Consider the following 20,180-nt stretch of genomic DNA (forward strand, 5'->3'; position numbering starts at 1 on the left):
AAACATGACCTACTGGTTATTGCAGGGAACCAGGCTCTGCTCTTGGTTCTGCTATTGACTCACTGTGTTACTGGATGCAAATCACTTAGAACACAGAGCTCCTGAATCCCCTTTCCATTCAAAGTGGCCTGAATTAGAGGCTCTAGTTTGGGGCCTCTCTCTACCATCACCTTTTTATTTTTATTTTGTTGGAACGAGGATTTATTTTTGCACATTTAGAGAGGGATTTTTGCCACAAAATCTGTCTCATCTGCCTGTCATCATTTGACCATTCCTTTGGCTGTGCCTAGTGGAAATTCTGTTAGGCTACTTTCGTTGGCCTCTGTTGGTTTCATTTGGAGGGCCAGTAACTATAGGAAGCTGTAGCCCAGTATACTCACTGGTGTGCTCCAAAGCCTACGAAGCCAACTGGAAGCCATGAGAACCAGTTGAAAACTTAGATTGTAATTCCACTAGGGTTATCTTTGCAATACAAATTTTAATCTCGTTCTAAAGGAAAACTGCAACTTCATATAACTGTGATGCTAGTCACTGCGGCTAATGAAAAAGAAGCATAAATCGCCACAAAAACAAATTACTGTCTAAAAAGATAACTTTTAAAAAAGAATAATTGGCATTCAAACAGGCCGCTGCCCCCTTGAAAGTCTGAGATACGGAAGATCCAGTGCAGCATTTGAATGCGTGGGAAAGGCAAGAAACTTTCATAGCTGTTGTAAGTTAAGTGTTTACACATTCAAATGATGAGCTCCATTTCCTGTATCTCAAACTATATCCTGAAGCAGGACTTCCTGTTACCCACCACTTTACAGCTAATTCCTAGCAGGGAGACATATGCACCATTAATAATTGTGGTGATAGGGAGAGGGTGACGTTTCTGAAAACGTGAATCTTACCAATAAGGATTGCTCACCTGTGCCAGCCAGACTCTTACAGACAGCAGCACAAAGACCCTTTGCATCACATGGCAGGAATATCCAGGACTCAGGAGCAGCAGAGAAACAGCCCATCCTAGAAGGCTACACAAGAGAGTCTGTCCGGGAAGGTTGAGCTGAGAGGAACAGTCAGAATCTGTCTGGGAGTAGAGAACTAGGCTGAAAGGAAATGCATGGAGGCTTGGAAGAAGCAGCTACCTGGGACCCCCAAAGTGTTGGTATATCCACACCTCATTTAGCATTAATCAGCCCCTGCAGAGACGGTGCCAGTATGTCATACAATCTGGATTCTAATTTCCTACACAGTCTCCTACATGTAATAACAAGCATGCATATTTACACAGCCTTGGTAGGTGTAGAGGAGGAGTAAATGAGAGCTGCTACTTACTAGAAAGTTGTACTGTCACTTTAATTTTCCCTGCTCATCCCATTAAGGCAGTCCAGGAACTAGTTGTCAGCTAATCAGATTATTGCTAGATGTTATCAAGATGGCTATAATTAGCCAGAAAATCCCCTTTGTTTGCAGGTTTGGGATATGGAGGGGGAAGGGGAATATTTCATGGGAGAGAGTTGGTCTGGAAACTCTTCAGATCCTAATGATTCGCTCATATCTAGCGGTTACAGCATGTGGCATTTCTCTAACAAAGAATACCTCTAATCTTCACTCTTTGGGGGTATGTTGGGAACTCTGGCTAACATCTTTGAAAGGCACAGCCCACTTGATGTGTAGGAGAAGAGAAGGATCTGATATAGCCTCTGTTCTGCCCCCACATTATAAAGGTTTCTCAAGTTCCTTTTCATCCCTTGTGGCTCTTTTTTTCCCTACCAGTTTGGATTCTTGTCAAAGAATTTAGCAGAGGTTAAAAAGTGAGGTTTACACGTAAACGGGACTCTCTGCATACTACCGATGGGCCTGCAACAAAACCCTGATTCCAAATACCCTGAACTTGAGGTTAGTTTGGATTCTCAGCTGGCCTGCATGTGTGTGTGTCTCTCTGTCTTTTTTCCCTCTCTCTCTATAGATATAAAAACAGACACAAACCGTACATTAAAAGAACACTATTGAGGTTACAAAATTAGACACTCGGAAGTTAGGAGATACCAAAATTAAAGTTTCTGTGCAAGCTTAACTCAACCCCCTTGTGCATATGCATTGTGATATACACTTTCATTACATGGTCACATACTAGTTCTTCCACAGGAACCCCACCTACATCCCCACTAGCTCCAAAGCCTCATCTCCCTTCCTGGGCTCCTCATCCAATCTCAATGGCCCTCTCCAGGCTCTGTGGCCTACTTTCTTTGCCCAGCCAGTCCCAGTTCTCTACCTGCAGCCCAGCTCCTCCTCAGATTCGTTTCCCCTCCCCTGTCACATCCTTCACATCATCCCCCTGGTTCTCAGTCCCAGTCCGTCCCTGTCTCCCCCAGCGCCTCATCCAGTCTTGGTCCATCCCCATGAATACCTACTGGCTCCCAGTCCCCCACAACCTATTTCTCTTCCCAGCTCCTAGTCCTAGACTCCTTGCTCACCCAGGCACAGGCTATTCATCCACCATAACTTTCAGTCCCAGTTTTCCTCTGCTCCCTGCCAGTCTTTTTTCCAGTTTCTGCTCCCCATCTCCCTCACCCCAAGTTCCTTGTCCCAACTTACTCCCCACCACGCCACCAAGAGCCGGTTCTTGACCCATCTCCATTTGACTCAGGTAACTTCCTACTCCATAAATCCTGGGTCAGGAGGATGTCACTGAGAGCACAGGAGACAGTCTCCCTGCTCTCAGTTCTGGTGCCTGGACCCAACATGAGCAATAGTCCAGAGGAGCAATTGCAGGGAAAGTCATGCTTAACCTCAGGCTGGAGCATGTCCAGCATGGACAGAATTTTCAAGGACTGTAGCAACTAAAATCTAAGACGTTTGTACTCAGTGTGTATGAAGCATGCATTTTCAAAGGTTTAGAATTGGTCCAAATTTGGGATTTTCACAGGGATGGCAAAGGCACATCCTTGAAACAACCCCTTCCCCCTTGACAAATATCAGATCCTATCCCAAAGCATGGGGGTACTAGTGCTTTTCAAAAAAAAAAAAAAAAAAAAAGTCATCAAAATGTTTTAATGAGGGCAAAACCGTTATTTTCCCTGGGCTTGTTCTCTGGAATAGATGAACCATTATGGCTGGGGGGGAGAAAAAATCAGCCTGAGGCGAACACCCAGTATGGAAAAATTCATCTGAAACTGTTAAAGTTTGGCAAAGTTATAAGCAACTGAAAACAAAAATCTTATAATGGAAGTGCCTGGCAACATTAATAATAGGTGGTGTGTTACCAGCCCTGCCTATAATAATGGACTGTTCTGAAACCACAGACCCAAACACCCCTGAAATGTGTGAAATATAAATGTGTAACTCAAGACATTCTCTCTGGCAAAGCATTTTTTAATCCTATTGGGAGAGCAGCGAGTGGAATCTCTGATCATAACAAACTCAATGCACGACACCAGAGGAACATGCCAGGTGCACTGGTCCAGAGGGATAGGGATATACGAATCTGGTTTCCATAGTAATTTGGATAGATCTTAGGCCTGGTCTGCAGTGCAATTTTAGACATTGGTATAAATTGTGTCTATACTAGAGGTTTTCTCTGGTGCAGCTACACCAGTGGCAAAAATCCCAGCATAGTCAAGACCTTAAACATCTTTACCAAAACCCAAATACCCTTATTTTAGATTTCATTACAAACCCCTAACTCAGCCCAGATTTACCCCAAAATTCACAAAATTTTGGGTTAAGCAGGGTTGTTTTAGTAAACTGGCTGCTGGGGAGATTTCTATTGAAAAACATGAAACAGGGCAGTTTCAGATGCGCTTTGCTTTGAATTTTTGGGGTTCCTCAAAATGAGACTCCAGGGCCTTAACTACTCTAGCCATGTTTCCTTTAAACTTCCCACCATTGCCAACAGGGGCCAACAATGGTGCAAGCTGTAGATTTGGGGTGTTTAATCCTACGCTGTGCAGAATTAGGCAATTGAACCAAAGTGGCCACGTTCCACACATCTCTACTTAGACAGTAACATTCAGTTGCAAAGTTAGGTGGGCAGGGACCTCCCTCAGAGCTTTTGCTAGTGAGAATACCTCGCCCTCCTGTAGTACATTTCACTGCATGATCTCAAAGCACTTTATAGAACACAGGTGCCAACTTTTCATTATGCCAGGGGTGTTCAACCCCTGGCTCTGCCCCAGTCCCTGCCCCACGCCACCCCTTCCCTCAGTGCCACACCCCCGCCCTGCTTCTTCCTGCCCCTGCTCCACCCCTGCCCCGTTCCATCCCCTCCCCTGAGTGCACTGCATCCTCGCTCCTCCCTCCAGCCTCCTGCATGCCACGAAACAGCGTTGGGAGGGAGAGGGAGGCGCTGATCGGCAGGTGGGAGGCACTGTGGGGAGGTGGTGGCACTGATGGGGGGGCTGCCGGTGGGTGCTCAGCAGCCCCCATTTTTTCCCTGTGGGTGCTTCAGCCCCAGAGCACCCACAGAGTCGGTGCCTATAGACAATAACATAGTGGCTTTTGGTACCCCCACTATAACAATAGCTCCAGCATCTCTGCTGTGAGGAGTGTAATTTTATAGATGAGTAAAACAGAAGCAAAGAGGTTATGTTTCCCAAGTTCACATAGTCACTAGCAGAGCTGAGACTAGAACTCAGGCAGCATATGCTAACCGTTAGACAACACTGCCACTGGAAAAGATTCCCTACATGCCAAGTTGGAAAGAAAAGTGCTTCTTCAAGAATGGCGCATTCTTCCAAGCATTTAAGACTTATTGTAAAGGTTGTTGTGTAGGGCAGCACCAGTTTGATATCAAGGGAGAGGAAGGAAGGTCTGTATAAACCACAGTCTCATTTGGTCTCCTCCAGAACAGCCTGTACCTGAAAGGCCTCATTGGAGACCTATTCCACAGAGAGCCAGGGTGATTAAATGTTTGATACCGTAAACAAACATTGCCAGCCATAGACAGACAAGTCTATTTAGGAATAACAACTTTTTAAAAACAATTCTTCCCTGACCGACATAGGAAGAAAGTTTTAAAAAGATGTATTATTAACAGCTTCAAGATTGACATTATAAAGTAATCATATCCACAGTCATCTCTAATCTCTTATACTATGGAGAAAGGAGATAGTTCTCAACGAAGCAAAGTGAGTATAAGAATACGTGCTGCTAACTATTTGTAAGGGACACTCCCTTAAGAAATATAGTTAGAAAAGTGACTGTCAGAATGGCCCCTTCTCATTCACCATAGCTATTTCCTGCACTTCCCAGTCAAATCTGCTCACGTTGCTGAGACAAACGAGTGTCCATTATGTTAGCCCCACAGAACCAACTCCACTATGTCTCGTGCATCAGCAAAACCAGCAGCAGCTAAATTATGTTTGCAGAATCTTTATTGCTAATGTCACAAGAAGGAGCCCAGCTGGATTTTCAGAACACAGGTTGAGTTTGTGGAACTGCCAGTTTAAAAAAAGTCATCAATGGAGCAAGTTTGGCTATAGATTATCTCAAATATTCCGAGTAAGTGTGTCATTTTTACAGAAACACTTCTATTACTATAACTGGAGAGATCAAGGAGTGAAAGAATTGGGGAGACTAAACCCCCACTCCCCTTCCACTCCAAGAGCTGGTCCCTCCAGAACAGGATAGGGCATGTTGGATGGGCAGCATGTGGGAAGCTACTCCCAGTGCTGTATCTGTTCAGTGGATAAATAGAGGACTCCAGTCTCCAGGGCTGTGAAGCCAGCACTAAATTCACACAACCATTTTTATAAGAAGCTTTAAAAAAGAAAGAAAAAAAAGAGGCACATTCATTTCAAGCTCCATTAGAAACACAGCAAGAAAATCAATGTTGGACGAATAGGAAAGGACAAAACTGGATCCGGAAATGCCTTTGAGCTTTGAGAAATAAATTTACTACTCAAATAGTCAGTGAGTAGGTGCTTTGAAATACACTATGTTCTTCTCTACTGACAGCAACTGTCTGTGAGGAACACATGATTAGGAGTTTCTGCTTAGAGCCATGAGGCTCTACCAGAATATGGTGTTTAAATCAAAACTAACATACACAGGTGGTCAATGTTCCTGCCAGGTTTTTTCTGCATGTAGAATCAATGACAGCCAGAGCGGACACTTAAAACCTATGAATGCAGTCTCCGAAGGAAAGGGGGAGACCCAGAGCTCCCTTTCTCACTCCCCCAAGGACAGAAGCAGTAGCGGTGGCTGGGGAAGTGGTAGCCTTCGGACTCCTCCCCCCAAGATTGGCAGACAACAGTGGAATGGTTCAGGAAGGATGAGCCCTGGAGTTCCCTCATAGAGTCATGCTGATGGACGTTTTTTGATCAATAAGGTTTCAGTGAAATTGAAAACTCTCAATTGTTCACAGGAAAAATGTTGGTTTTGACTTAGTTTTCCAAATTTTTGGTGGGGAAGATTCACAACAAAATGTTTGATTAAAAATCAACATTTTAAAATGTTGGCATTTTTTCATTAAGAGATTTATGGGGATTTTTTTTTGTCCTGAGGAAGTTTTAAACTGTTCAGTTTTTCATCCTGTTTCAGGAGGAACCCAAATGTTGAAATACTGGAATTTCCCATGGGATGGAAATTCTGTTTGCTGAACAGTGCTCGTTCCTTTCCCTTACCCACACTACAGGTGACACCAGGGACAACATAGGAAGGTGGAGCTCTGGAGCCTCTTTCATCCTCCTGTGCTGGCTGGGGAAAAGAAGAGCGCTGAAGCTTCTTCCACTATAGAGAGTGAGCTCAACACAGCCAGGGAGGGGAGAGGGAGCTCTAGAGCCCCATCTCGAGTTGAACAGGAGGTGGGGCCATCTCTTCCAGCTGAGCAGCCAGTCTTCATTGTCCATGCCTGGTGCCTGCCAGCAGGGCACACAACAATGCAAGCCTCCAGTTTAGGGCAAGTAGTGTTGATGGTTAGAGTCAGAGACTGTTCCTGGTTCTATTCCCAGCTGTCTACTGATTCACCCTGATCCTGGCATGTCCTGTATCATCTCTGTGCCTCATTTTGCCCATTGGTTAAGATGGGTATTAAATATTCCCATGCCTGGTAGGAGTTTATATTTATGAATATGAAGCTTAATTGGCTAACGGGCCCAATCATACAATCCTTATTTATTCAGTAAGCAATCAGTGGGACTTTTGGCACGATGAAAGGCTGCAGGATCAGCTCCACTGTTTGGGCTTTCAGATCTTCAGTTGAAAGGTGCCACCACAGGGATCAGTTCAAAGATTTCCGTGCCATTAGCTTTACTGCCTGACTTCTAATCCACTGGATAAGAGGCAGTTAAAGGTCACTGTCAAACATCATATTTATAAAATAGAGTTCTTTCTTGTATGTTTGATAACCTTGGATTATTGAAACTGTAAAACAATTGAATCTAGTTTATTTTTTTTACTTTTATGAGGCGGGGTAATCATTTTTTGTCCTTTTTGTGCTTGGAGACTGTGTTCCTTTCTGTTTACAGTCAGCCTCACTTCTTGTTTCTCAGCCACTGGCATAAAGCTATTGGACTTGGGGTTCCAACTCTGTAGGGGGAGGGGTTTAAATCCCTGCTCCCCTTGCAAAAACAAATAACCTATCCTTACTGAAATTCCAAAAATAAAACTTTTGTATTCAGTTTGAGAAGCTGGATTTGGTGTTTAAACTATTTGACTGCATGCCTTTTGGAGCCATACCTCTAGCTCAACCTTTATCTTCCTCCCACTGACTGTGGGGAGGTGAAGGAATAAAAGTCTAACAGCCCCTGTTCATTTCTCTCTCCCTGTTCTCATGTCCTGCAGCATGTCTGCTCCAGGCTGAGCTGGTGAATTATGAGCGAGTCAAGGAGTATTGCCTCAAAGTGCTTAAGAAGGAAGGAGAGAACTTCAAGGCTCTCTATCGATCAGGCGTAGCATTCTACCACCTCGGTGACTTCAACAAGGCACTGGACTACTTGAAAGAAGCAAGGTCTCGACAGCCAGCAGGTACTGGTAGCCACAAGATTTTCTCACTGACAGCCTTTACTCTTCCTTTCATGGAACCAAATCCATCTCTGGTTTAACTGCATTAATTTCACCAGGAATGAATATGTCCTACTGTGTCTAGTTCTATTTCCTTTCAAGAATTCATTAGTAGCACAGCAGCTTTGCAGGGACATTGTCTGAAGGTATTAGCTTTTCAGCAGAGCCTGGAAGATGGTGGTATTGCAGGGATGCTACCATTGTAAAGGAGATTTCCAACCTCTTTTTACAGAAGAAGAAGAAGAAGAAGGGAACTGTGTGGAGATGTGTGTATCTCCACACTGCCTTCCCTGCCTCAGTCCCAGGGATTCCTGTATCTCTGAAAATGACCATCAGGAGAACACACCTGCATCTTCTCCAAAGGAAAATTAGGAGACCATTTGGAGTTGCTTACATCCACACCTTCCATCATCTCAGTGGAGGCAGGTCTCTCTCTGTGCCCCACTAGACAGGCACCTTCCTCTCCCCCAATCACCAGTCCATGTTCTTTAACTTTTACCATGGAATCAATTAGGTTCCTGTTCCGGAACCCACCACCTATTTGCCCAGTAACAACAACCTTTCATTTTCTGCCAGCACGATGGTTGCATATTTAAACCGGCCTGTAAGATTTCTTGGCCCTTGTAGTAACGGACTCCAAATCAGAGGGCAGTAGTGTAACTATTGTGTTTACATTTTCCAAACAAAAGTAACGGGCTCTTGAGCACATGCCCAGGACTGTTGGCTTTAGTAACACAGGGCAGCTTTGTCCTTCGGGCTCTATTATTCATGACTTCCTGGTGCCAGCTTTGACTGCCCTTTGACATATATATTTGAAGAGTTTATGTCATGTCTCCACGTAGGCATAGAGATTAAACCCACTGAAGTGTATTTTTTTAAAAGCAGTTCTGTGAAAATAAGGGAAAAGTTATAAGGATCCAAGGAAAACGTAATGGAAATAGATGCCATACACAAACATAAGCCCAGAGTGATTTCTCCAGCACGAGGGTGGAAAGGGAGTTGGTCTGGGCCCCGAGTCCTGGCAGAATGCTGCAGCTAGTGCTCCCTGAGCAGAAGGTGGAGCAGGGAGGCTGGCTCACACAGCTGCCGGTGCTTGATGCCCCAAAGGAGTTGTGTCCAGCTGGAGTCAGGACATGGAGGAAAAGGCAAGCATGAGCGTACACTTAAAAAATAAAATAATAATAATAATAGGTGTAGTGAGTGCTGGAATCGGCATTCTGTTTCCATCTGCCATGTATGGACAGAATGCCTCAAGCCTTTGGTCAGTACAGCTGTGCACGCTCCCCTTGCTTAGTTAATGTGCTTAAAGGCACAGTTTACCCCATCTAATCTATAGTTTTTACCTCCTGCTTTCAGTTCCAGCCAGAGCCAGGAAATGCAAAGCCTCATCCAAAAAAAAAAAAAAAGAGGGGGGGTGGGGGTCAAATAAAAAGCTATCCTGCTCTTTTTAAGGTTCAAAGTAGTTTCAAATTTCAGTCAAAGTTTCCAGTCTGTCCTTATATTATCTGAATCGGTTTTCCCCTAGTTTTACTGCATGCTTTTCTGCTGTTTATTCCCTGCAATATTACATGGTCTGGTTGCGCTCATCTCTTTATAAGATAAATACCTAAGTATTCAACAGCAATAGCCTCAAGCACCACAGCAGGCTACAATGATACTTAGGGGGTGGCCCAAACTGCCTTTAATTCAGGGGAAGGACAGCTCTGGACCTGCACTCTGCAGCCTGGATCCCTCTCTAGTATTATTTACAATTACTATGACATTTCAGGTCATTTTTCTGTTTTATTTATGGCTGTTTATTGAAAGTTGGGGGATATAGTAGGGGAAAGGGAAGTAATTCAGAGTGTACGTAGAAAGGAAGGAGGATAGGGTTGTTAAAGCACAGTAATGGGAGTCAGATGACTTCAGTGCTAATCCTGGCTCTGCCACAGTCTCACTGTATGCTCTTGGATAAGTCACTTAACGTCTGTTGTCCGAGTCCCCCCCCGTGAAATGGAGATAAGCACTCTTCCCTACCTCTGAAGGGTCAGTTCATTAGTGGTTGTAAAGCACTTTGAGTATTAGTATGATCTTGTTTTGTGCAATATCTCTCTCTAATAAGGGGTGAGTTAGAGATCAATCACTGGAAAACTACTCTGTCTGACAGAGGGAATTTTTAAATGGCAAGCAGGAATTCACTCACACAGGGCTTCCCTGTTCTAAAGGCTTGTCAGTACAGCAAATCCCTTAAGGCTATTTATTCCCCATCAAAGGTTAGCAGAGCTGGGATTGGTCTTTTCTCTACCCTCCCCCCTCAATCACAAACAGAGCTGAAAGGAATAAAATAGAATTGTGTAACTCCCCTCATTAGAGGAGACAATTTGGAAAGGGGAGTCAATTTTTACATAATTAAAGTAATCTGCAGCTTTCCATAAACTCTGTGATCAGAAGCTGATAAAAGCACATAGCAGAGTTGAAAGTGGTTTGAACTTTGAAGCAACCAAATATCGGTTTTACTTACGAGCCTCTTTGTTTTCAGAGAAGCCTTGGCTCACCATATATGTTGTTCCACCTTTTCCTATCCATCGCTCTTTCTAGTCACAGCATATAGAAATTGGGAGTAAAGAAGGAACTTGAGTTGACCTTCTGGTCACACAGAATGCCAACAATTAGGCTACATGGACCCAGCCCCTTCTATTTATTTCATAGCAGGGAAATACAAAGATTGGGAATAAAACCCAGTTTTCCAACAGAGTAGAGTAGCACTCTAGCCACAGAGTCTGCCTTCTGTGTACTTCTATCTGTGTGATCTAGGAGGACTGGGAATCAAAACAGGTCACAGTCATGATACCACAGACCATTAACCACTAGGCTCTATCTAGTCACTAATCCAAAACCACAAGAAAGGCAATAGACTTTCCGTTAGAGGGTATCTTTATATACTAGCATGAGCACAGTCCTGAGAATCAAGAAGTCTGGGTTCTATATCCAGCTCTGCTAATAACTTGCTGTAAGACTTTGGCCAAGGCACTTGAGTTCTCTGCGTCTAAGGTTTTGCCACCTGTAAAGTGATCATTCCCTCCCTCACGAGGCTTAATTCATTAGTGTTTATACAATGCATTGAAGTGTTCCAAAACAAGGAGGTAAAATGTGCAGAGAATTATTAGTTAGTAACAAAGGAAAGGCAGAGAGAGAGAGAGGGTTCTGTTTGCTCTGTAACCAACTGCTGTGTATATTTTTCTCTGACAAAAGTGTGAGCTTGAGAGACGATGTCATGACTTGCCTGGGAGAGTTCTAGGTAACCTTCAGTAAGAATGTCTCCTGCCACATACCTTGCTACATCCTGTTCTGCTCCTGAGGTATAGGAGAAAGCATTTGAGAAATTTTCCATGTGGGTGAATTTGTGCCATGAGTCACTGGCTCCCTTACCCATCAAGCTGGAGGGAGATGTGGCCTCTCATTGCCCAATCATGCACTGAACACTGCCTCTTTCCCTCAATCAGGCATCCAGCTGGTCCCTACGAGCCTGGGCAGGTCTGATTTCCTAGCATGCTTATTCAATTATCACTTATCACCTTCACTGGGCAGACATTCAAGGTGCAAGATGTGTGCAAAAGGGAGGCTCAAACAGGTTGTAAACCATCAGCTCCTGGAGTAGCATAGGATATGGATATTTGAATGAGGGTGCAGGGGACAAAGAGGGTGTTTGAGCTGGTATTGTCCTCCCCATTCTATTTGGGGTCACATACGTTGCACATTCTCACTGCTTTTGTTTTTTAGAAAGATGAGTCAAATCTGCAACATTCAGATCCAGACCCTCATTGGAATTTCCCAGTGTCTAGGGCTTTTAGGTTCCAGGGTTTTAGTTCAGGACCTAAAGAGAGTGTGAAATATTCTGAATTAGCAGCCCAGGACATGGAAGTGCTTTATCCACAGAACAGATATAATGCAGACAGCTTCCTCATGCTGCCCTCTGAATGTACCTTAGACCTGACCTGCATAAGGTGAGGAAATAGTTTAGTCTCCATGACCACTTGATCAAAGCTGCCAGACCTTGCAGCTGAAGATAACTCTTGAAAGGGGGAACGCATCCTACCTGGGAGAGCTTGAGAACCTCCCAGTGGTGCTCAGGTGCTGCCTCCTACTCAGTAGGAGCTCCTTGGGGTATCTGGATGTGTCTTGCTTATCTCAACAGGCCTGGCTGGGGCATATCACCATTTTCCCCTCCCCATTTTTACAGGAAACCTGCCATCCACAATTTCCTCAGTGCACACAACAAACCCACCCACCAGTGTTGGACATGTTACCTGTTCCTCTTTTCTCCCTTTGCAGGTTCCACCCCCAGCTGGTGTAGTAGAGCAGGTCTGGGCAGGTCATGAGGAGCTGAGGGGAGAGGAAGTTGCACACTGAATCTTGGGTCTGGCACACAGTAGCCTAATTGACTGATTTCACAGGGCCTCAAATTTACTTAAACTGGCCTTGGTTGGCCTTATAAGGGAGACTGGCAGCAAGGAGCCATTTCTGAATGACAATATCAATGAAAATTGTCTCTTTTTGCATTCTTATTTCTCAGCCAACTTTGTCCTTGGTTGCTGTGTAGGTGAAAACATCCTCCCTCTCCTTCCACTAAGCCAGAGGAACATTTAGGGGGCGTAGCTGGGACCCAGGCCAGCCTCCACGGGGGGCAAGGAGGAAGCGCTACTCAGCTCCACTCCTGGCCCCAGCGCCTGGCCCCAGCGCCTGGCCCCGCACATGGGGCCCTGGCTGCTGGCCCCGCACATGGGGCCCTGGTTGCTGACTCTGTGCCCAGAGCTGCGCGCTGGTCGCCCTGGCTGCCAGCTCCATGCCTGCTGGCCTTGGTTCCTGGCCGATGCTCCGCTCCTGGCCCCATCCCTGCCCCTAGCTGTTGCCCCAGCCTCAGCCCACTTACCCCTGCTCCTGGCTCTGGGAGGTGCGGACAGGACTAACGGGGGGCTGGGGCACAAGGTAAAAAGTTTGAGGACCACTGTACTAAGCAAAGGCTATCTGGCTACAGGGCTGTTGGGCATCACTGAGGCAAGTACTTCAAGGGGATTCAAGGAAGGATTAGATACATATGAACCGGAATAGTGTGTGCATTGAAACCATCTAGAGATAAGTAATCGCACAGGATAGCAGTCCTCATGCTTCCGAGCAAGCAGATCCTCTCACAGCTGGGGTCAGGGATTAGAAACCACACACATTATACATGCTGTAGCAGTGCACAATTATCCAGGAAATAGGCTTTCAATTTCTCACCTATACCGCACTGTAGACTCACACAGCACTCTGCAAATGGAGAACAGGACACATTCCTTGCCCCCAAGAACTTACTGTCCAAAACAGACACGGCAGCAGAAAGAACAATAGTGCAAGTGTGGGGACTATTTCAGGGGAGAAGCTAGGAAGGATTCTCAGAAGTGGGTTTGAAGGAGAAGAGAGAGGTAACTTGGTCAGCCAAAAGAGGGATACTTTCTAGGCGTAGTGGCAGCCTGGCAGAAAGTGGACAACCAGAAGCTGGAGATAAATTGAACATGGGAGTTGAAAGAAGTAAGAGAAGAGATGTAGGTGGGGCAAGAATGTATAGAGCTGTGTAAATGAAGATGAGGAACCTGAATATGACGGATTGAGAGACAGGAAGCCCATAGAAAGAACTCTATCAGAAAGCAATAGGAGATGATGACTTTAGGGTATTGGCTAGAATGGACTGGGAGAAGGCAGGTGGGAGAGGAGAAGGTTACAATAGTCAGAGCAAGAGTTCACCGAGGTCTGGAAAAAAAGATTTTAAGAGCGGGGATAGTGAGCAAAGAGCATATTTCTGTTCCATACAGGTGACAGGGTACTGGACCAGAGGGCCATTCTTGGGGGCGCAGTTCCTATGGCCTGGTAACTTCAGGTGCAGTATTTATAAAAAGGAGTCATGACGAACAGCAATAGGAGCGTGTGTAGCTTTTTGTAAGTTTCTCACTGGAAGTTGTAATCACAGTGGGTGCATGTGTCCTCTTTCCCTGCAGATACCAATGTCATACGCTATATCCAGCTGACGGAGATGAAGCTTAGCAGATGTTCCCAGAGGGAGAAAGAAGCCTTGTAAAAAGGAACCTGCTTCAGTGACCAGGGGGACATTTCCTTCCCAGATGCTCATTTGGGTAGATCTTTCCATTTGCTTCACCCTGTCCCCATCGCTCCATCCTCCCTCCGGCGCTCTTAATTTAATCCCAGTTTTAGAAGAGACTCGCACTCTGGGTTTGGCTGCTTGGCAGCACAGTGATCATAACCCAGTCCCCTCAGTGGGAGAGCACAGTGGCTGCAGCCTGCCTGATTCCGGGACAGTGGCAAAAGGTTGGAGGAAGTGATGAGAGGCACATCTTTAGCCTTGGGCTGACTGCTTGCTGCAATGCTGCACTGAAGAAAACATCTCTGAGGCTATGATTTACCAACCAACAAACTGGAGACAAGCATTTCCTACTGGTAGCTATCACTGGAATTCTACAGAGCCAGAAAACTAAGAGAGCTGTTGGCCACTTCAGAAGGGGAAGCAGATTCCCCTTTCACCAGTTCCCCTGTGTCTTCCTCTCCAGCTCTGTATTTTAAGGCCCTATAGGAGTTCACGCACTCCAGAACCAATGCCAATTAAAGCCAGTCTAAACATCCTTTTAATAAAAGCACAGAGCACCCTGTGATACTCCTAAACAGCAGCCCCAATGCTGGGGGAGTGGGTTCTGGGAGTGCTGTGGAACTCGGAAAGGTGTGAGGTGCACTGCACAGTATGGGGCTTAAATTGTGGAATAATTATCTGCCAATAAAAATTGTGAATGGTCAACAATTCCACACATTACTTTTAGAAGGGATTCCTGGGTTCCTAATCTCCAGAGAGGCAGCATAGTCTAGAGAAATAAGCATGGGGCTGGGAGCCAAGAACACCTACATTCTTATCTTGGCTCTGCCAAGGCCTTGCTGGGTGGCCTTGGGCAAGTCACTTTTCCTCTCTGTGCCTCTGTTTCCCCATCTGTACAATGGGGACAATAGCACTTCCCTACCTCGCAGGGGTGTTAGGGTTTATTAGTTAATGTTGTAAGTAATGTTACAGTAATATACAGTGCTAAGTATTATTAGTACACTGGATTGAGGTTGCAGTCTGTCTGGCTTGTGTTGGTGCTTCCTGTGTTCTTTCCTTTTAGAGAAATTAATGCTTGTGAAAGGTACAGGATTGACCATCCTGGATTGAAGACTTGTATCTTCACAGAACAGGTACCATCAGTCCAAACTTCCCCAAATTCCCCCTTAGATCACATCTCGGGGGTCAGCAGGATGTTCAGTCTCCATGGCCCATCAGCTTTTGGTCTTTTTGCTGAAACTGCCAACAAGGGGGTCCTTTAGTGTTGTGAACACACATCCACTGGGAAACAACCCTTCTCTCCTCCCTACAAGTGATTCCAGATGGTGCACTAAGCACCCCTCATGCAGTCATGGCTTTCGCTCAGCCAGCTGCATGTGAACTGGCTGTTGTCTCCCAGCTGTCAGTATGGAAGTGAGCAGTGTACAGCACAACTGATGTGTTTGATGTGGAAAGTGGGCTCCAGTATCCCCAATCCAGTCAATGGATACATTGTATTTTCTGGGCAAAGTAGAGGGTCAGTGTAGCTAAATATCCAGAACAGCTGAAACATATCGCTCAGAAAAACGCCCACCATAACAGCACAATGGTGCCACCTTAAAGTCAGCACCCAGGATGACCGCCCTGCTTGCCCACCCCTAGGACCGGCCCTGCCTCCACTCGCCAGGGCCAGGATGTAAGCAGGTAAAGAGACTGGAGCCACTGCCACCAACATCATAAGTCCAGGGTGAGGGTAGACTAAGGAGAGAAGATCTTTAGATGACCACGCACTGAACCTCAGTGAATATAGGGTAATAGAAAGAGAGAGCTAGAAGGCTGTCTGGCTAATGTGCTAGAAGGGTGTACAGTACTTTAGAAGACAAGGTCCCTGTCCCCAGGAGCTTATACTAAATCTTCCACAGGTCTGGGGATACTGGGGGGCAAAGGGGACAACTGCAGCCCCAAACAATCTTCAGGGGGCCCCAAATTGTCAGAAAGACCAAAATATGTACCATATCTATAGTCCTCATCCTTTAAATAAACTATTAGTTAGCAAAATACTGAGACAGTAGCCACATTTTACTTTTTTTAAACTCAAAATCTAAGCTTTCCAAAGGGTCTAACTAGCCCCTGGATGGTTGTCTGTTTTTTAAATAGGGTTCCAAAATACTCACTTGTTACTCCAATAATGGGACCCTGCAACCAGCTCTGACCCTCCATGCCCTTAGTGAAACCTTTATGATACACCAGTTCATTATGCAAATGTAATATGACTGGGACAGAGATGGCAATCAGTTATTTATCCACCTATTCCACACAGTGTCCCTGCTCGACTACAGCTCACGCCCCAGAGCTTCAGAGGGTGCAGCAATCAGGAACAATCCTGCAGTGTGTGCAAGAGTGGATGAACATCCCCTCACTGTCACCTGCTAGGTGCTGCAGGGAAGCACGGAAAGCGTGTCTGTGTGGAGTGGGGCAGTGGACTTGCCAGTTTTAATTAATAAGACACCTACTTTTGGTCCCTTCTGACACACTCAAGCCCTGAACTTGAACTACTGGGGTGGGGTGTGTGCATTCACCCCTCCACACCCTCACAGCCCCAACTCTTTTGAGGTGGGTCTATTTGCAGGCAGTATATGAATACTGTAACTCAGTCACGTTACCTGGTGGGAGGCAAAGGCCAGGCAGAGGGAGGTGGAAGACAGACCATGGGCCAAGCTATTTGGGGGAAGGAGTAGGACCAGAGAATGAGGTCTAAGCTGGTGATGGGGAACAAATGAAGATGTAAGTTTGTGGACTTGGACAGAACAAGAGCTAAGCCGGAAAGAGACCAGAGGGTCTAGCCAGATTATTTGTAGCAAAATAAGACCCAGTTTAATTGGCAGGATACACAGCAGGGGAAAAGGACAATGAGATTAGAGGTGACTTTCCAGCTGTGGGGGCAGGAGAGACTTCCTCCCTTTGTCACAGAAACATTTTTAAGTATGTGAGAAAATATATGAACACAAACAGGCTGCAGAATTTTTCCGAACACATGAGGACCATTACAATTGAGGAGAGGGGCACAGGAGTGGAACAATCCTTCACTTACATCAAAAATAAGAGGTTGCTGCTTTTCAGAAGAGACATAAAGTTGAGGTCCTGGCCACTTGTGCTCATAGAAGATCTTGATGACTCTTTCATTAGTCTGAGGGCATTAACCCCCAAGTCTTGACCAAATTCCAAGTAGAGCACTTATATGCTAACCCCTTGGAATTTCCCCACCTGTTCCAGTTGTATACAATGTGCTTCAGATCCTCTCTTAAACTGTAATATAGTGTCACTGTACAGTATTAGACAGCTGAGCCATTCCACCCTAGAGGTGGCTGCATTTTGGTGGTGGGTAAAGTGACATACCAAGAGGCTATGTATTGTTCCACATTTAAGATTTCAGTTCAGTCTGTTGGTTGTTCCCTTTTCTTTGGGCTCACAGCAATCTTTCATGGAAGTCGCTGATCACATGGCCCTTCTGCCTCTTCCCTCACCTGCCTCTATACACACACACGCTTACTGAATTCCTGTGTGTAACTTCATACTTAGTGCTGTGATTTGAAAGATTGGGAGGGCTATTTCCACTAACAGGAGGTGTTGTGGGAGGGCGGAGAGTGGCCCCATGTGGGATGCTTCGGGTGGTGCTCCCTGTCATCAAAAGCCCATCCATTGCTTCAGAGTTCATTAGCAAAGCTATTAATATCATCACAGGCTTAATGTTGAGGCTCTATGAGGCTCATGTTTGTGTCACTGCAACCAACGTTAGAGCCGAAAGAAATGCCCGTTTGGATTCTCTTAGGGTTCCTAGGTTTCTAAATGCTCTGGGTTATGTAAGGTCTGGCACATTAGGTTCTGCAGGCTTGTCCTTACCTGGGTGATGGTGGTGAAAAGAGAGGTCACCTTCCTGTCTGCATGAATCCCTGCAAATCTTCAACTTAGGCCAGGTGAATTCATAGCGGCTTGATAAGAATATAGTACCCAGTCATCAAGCACAGTGGGGCCACTCAGGACTCTGTAGAGAAAGTGGGGAAAGACCTCAGAACCAAAACGCTTCCAGAACCAGAGGCTCTTGTCACTTGAGCTAAAAGAGACTCTTCTTCAGCTGTTGCAGTAATGGGCCCACCCAGCTGAGTATTTCAGATTCAGTCCAACTGTAGGCAGTGGTACATACAAACATCCTTTCATTACAGTGATGGTTGTGGGGAGAGGATTCCTTTGGTGTGGAAGCAAGATACAACTGTGCACCAACAAGGAAATTAATTGGTTGGCCTAGTTTGTCTTATCCTCACTCTTGGCTGCCTGCATTCCCTGGCTTAGGGAAAAATTGTGCCCTGCATTGCACAGGTGAGCTGGGGGGGAAAGGGTATAGCAAACTGATTCCCTTCCTCACCCCACCAGCGCCTTGCACAACTGCATGGGAACAGAGACTGATACACTGAACACTCCCAAGCATTGATTGCTAGACTGGGGACCCAGCTAACAGGCTTGCTGGTCTTCCACAGACTGGAGCAAAGAAGCAGGGCCTCCAGATTCCCTCCGTCCATACAGCAATGAGTAGCAGGCAGTAGGGCTATGGAGCAGTGCTCACTGCAGAGTGCCTTGCCTCAGGACCCCTCTGCCATGCTAGCAGGATGTTTACTGGAGCTAAAGCCAGGCTACTACAGCTCTGCTACCCTTGTCCCCTGAGCATGCCTTTGGTGAGTTGGGGCAGGATCTTGCCCCTACCTAGCAAAGGGCTCTAAGGAAGAGAGCTCCAGTCCACGCTCAGAGGCTAGTGCGAGGCTGCATGTTTTCCATGCAGCAAAGTGGCTCTGCTGAATGCAGGTTAGAAGGGAACAAAGAAAAGTACCAGGTGGCTGCCTGTTCGATGTGCTGTAGCCTAGGGAGTGAGGGTGCATTACAGGAAGGGAAGACTTCATAGGAACTATTCCCAGCATTCCTTGTTCCCTGGGCATCAGCCAAGCTTTACAGATGGTAGCAACTCTGCAATAACCAGAATTATCCAATAAGCCTGCTGCTTCCCCCCTGCCCCTACTGATTCTCACTAGTTTCCTGAGTCTGCCTGGGAAGGGCTGAATCTTGGCCAGCTACCCAGCCCTTCTGACAACCGCTATAGGTGGGGAAATGGAGCGTACCATTGGAGCGGCACAGGGTATTTTGGGAGGCAGAGTGTGATACTTGAATTGGAACTTGTCCAGGATATTGGGCTTAGCAACCATCCTCATGTGAAAAGTACCAATGGATCTTCAATGACCACAAGTGGCCAGGACCTTGGTTTTATATCTCATTTGAAACACAGTGCCCCCGGCAGCTCAGTGCCCCCCTAGCATCATGTTCGTGCACTGGTGCAGGACTGACTCAGAGGGAAGAGTGAATCACCAGTGTCACTCCCTGTATTCTCCTTGGGAGCTGAGTGAGGCCAAATATATGTTGCCTTGTGTCTTGTCAGCTCCACTATTCACAATCACGCCTCATGACAAGTTGGCTGTTACTCATGTTAGACCCAAATTTACCTCAGGCCATGCAGACTGGTATTTAGTACTGTGAAATTTCAACATCAGAAATGCAAAATCTGGACACAAAGATCATAGAAAACTTCATACACATCTGAAGGATTCTGTCAAGATAAAACTCCTATAGTTAATAAACCTGATCTAGGTTATGATTACCATAAACTGGAATTAAAATGGAAACCACTTTAACTGGCTGTTCTGTTTCATCATTTATGGCAGTGTTCCCCACCTTGTGTGTGCGCGTGCACCAAACAATTCCATGAGGATGCAGGGGTGAGAAGAAGGGGAGTGGGAGGCCCATCCTCTACAGCCGCAGGTAAAGCAGCAGGTGACTGTTTGACTGCCTCCTGTCATCTCTCCCGGCTCCTGAAGGGGTCCCCAATGCAGCTGACCCTCAGGAAGCATCCTGCTGAGCCAGGCATCTTTCTGCCCCTGCAGCACAGAGCCCCCATACTCCCACTCAGCTGTGAAACCACAGGCAAACTGGTCTCACAAGCTGCAGTTGGATGCACCACCTGGAGCAGCTGTATGGCGAGTAGGGAGGAAGAGCTTCC

General features: G+C 46.1%; 1 protein-coding gene across 1 annotated transcript in view; it reads left to right on the forward strand.

Annotated features, from left to right (window-relative positions):
- The window catches only part of TTC9 (tetratricopeptide repeat domain 9), a 39,231-nt gene extending 19,416 nt beyond the window's left edge, over window positions 1–19,815 (forward strand). The window contains exons 2-3 of the mRNA XM_073348506.2: window positions 7,771–7,953; window positions 14,001–19,815. Of these exons, the coding sequence (XP_073204607.1) occupies window positions 7,771–7,953; window positions 14,001–14,080 (263 nt within the window). The 3' untranslated portion in view covers window positions 14,081–19,815. The remainder of the gene's footprint in view (window positions 1–7,770; window positions 7,954–14,000) is intronic.
- The last annotated feature ends 365 nt before the right edge of the window (window positions 19,816–20,180 follow it).

This window comes from Lepidochelys kempii, chromosome 6 (assembly GCF_965140285.1).
Source record: "Lepidochelys kempii isolate rLepKem1 chromosome 6, rLepKem1.hap1, whole genome shotgun sequence".
Classification (NCBI taxonomy): domain Eukaryota; kingdom Metazoa; phylum Chordata; order Testudines; family Cheloniidae; genus Lepidochelys; species Lepidochelys kempii.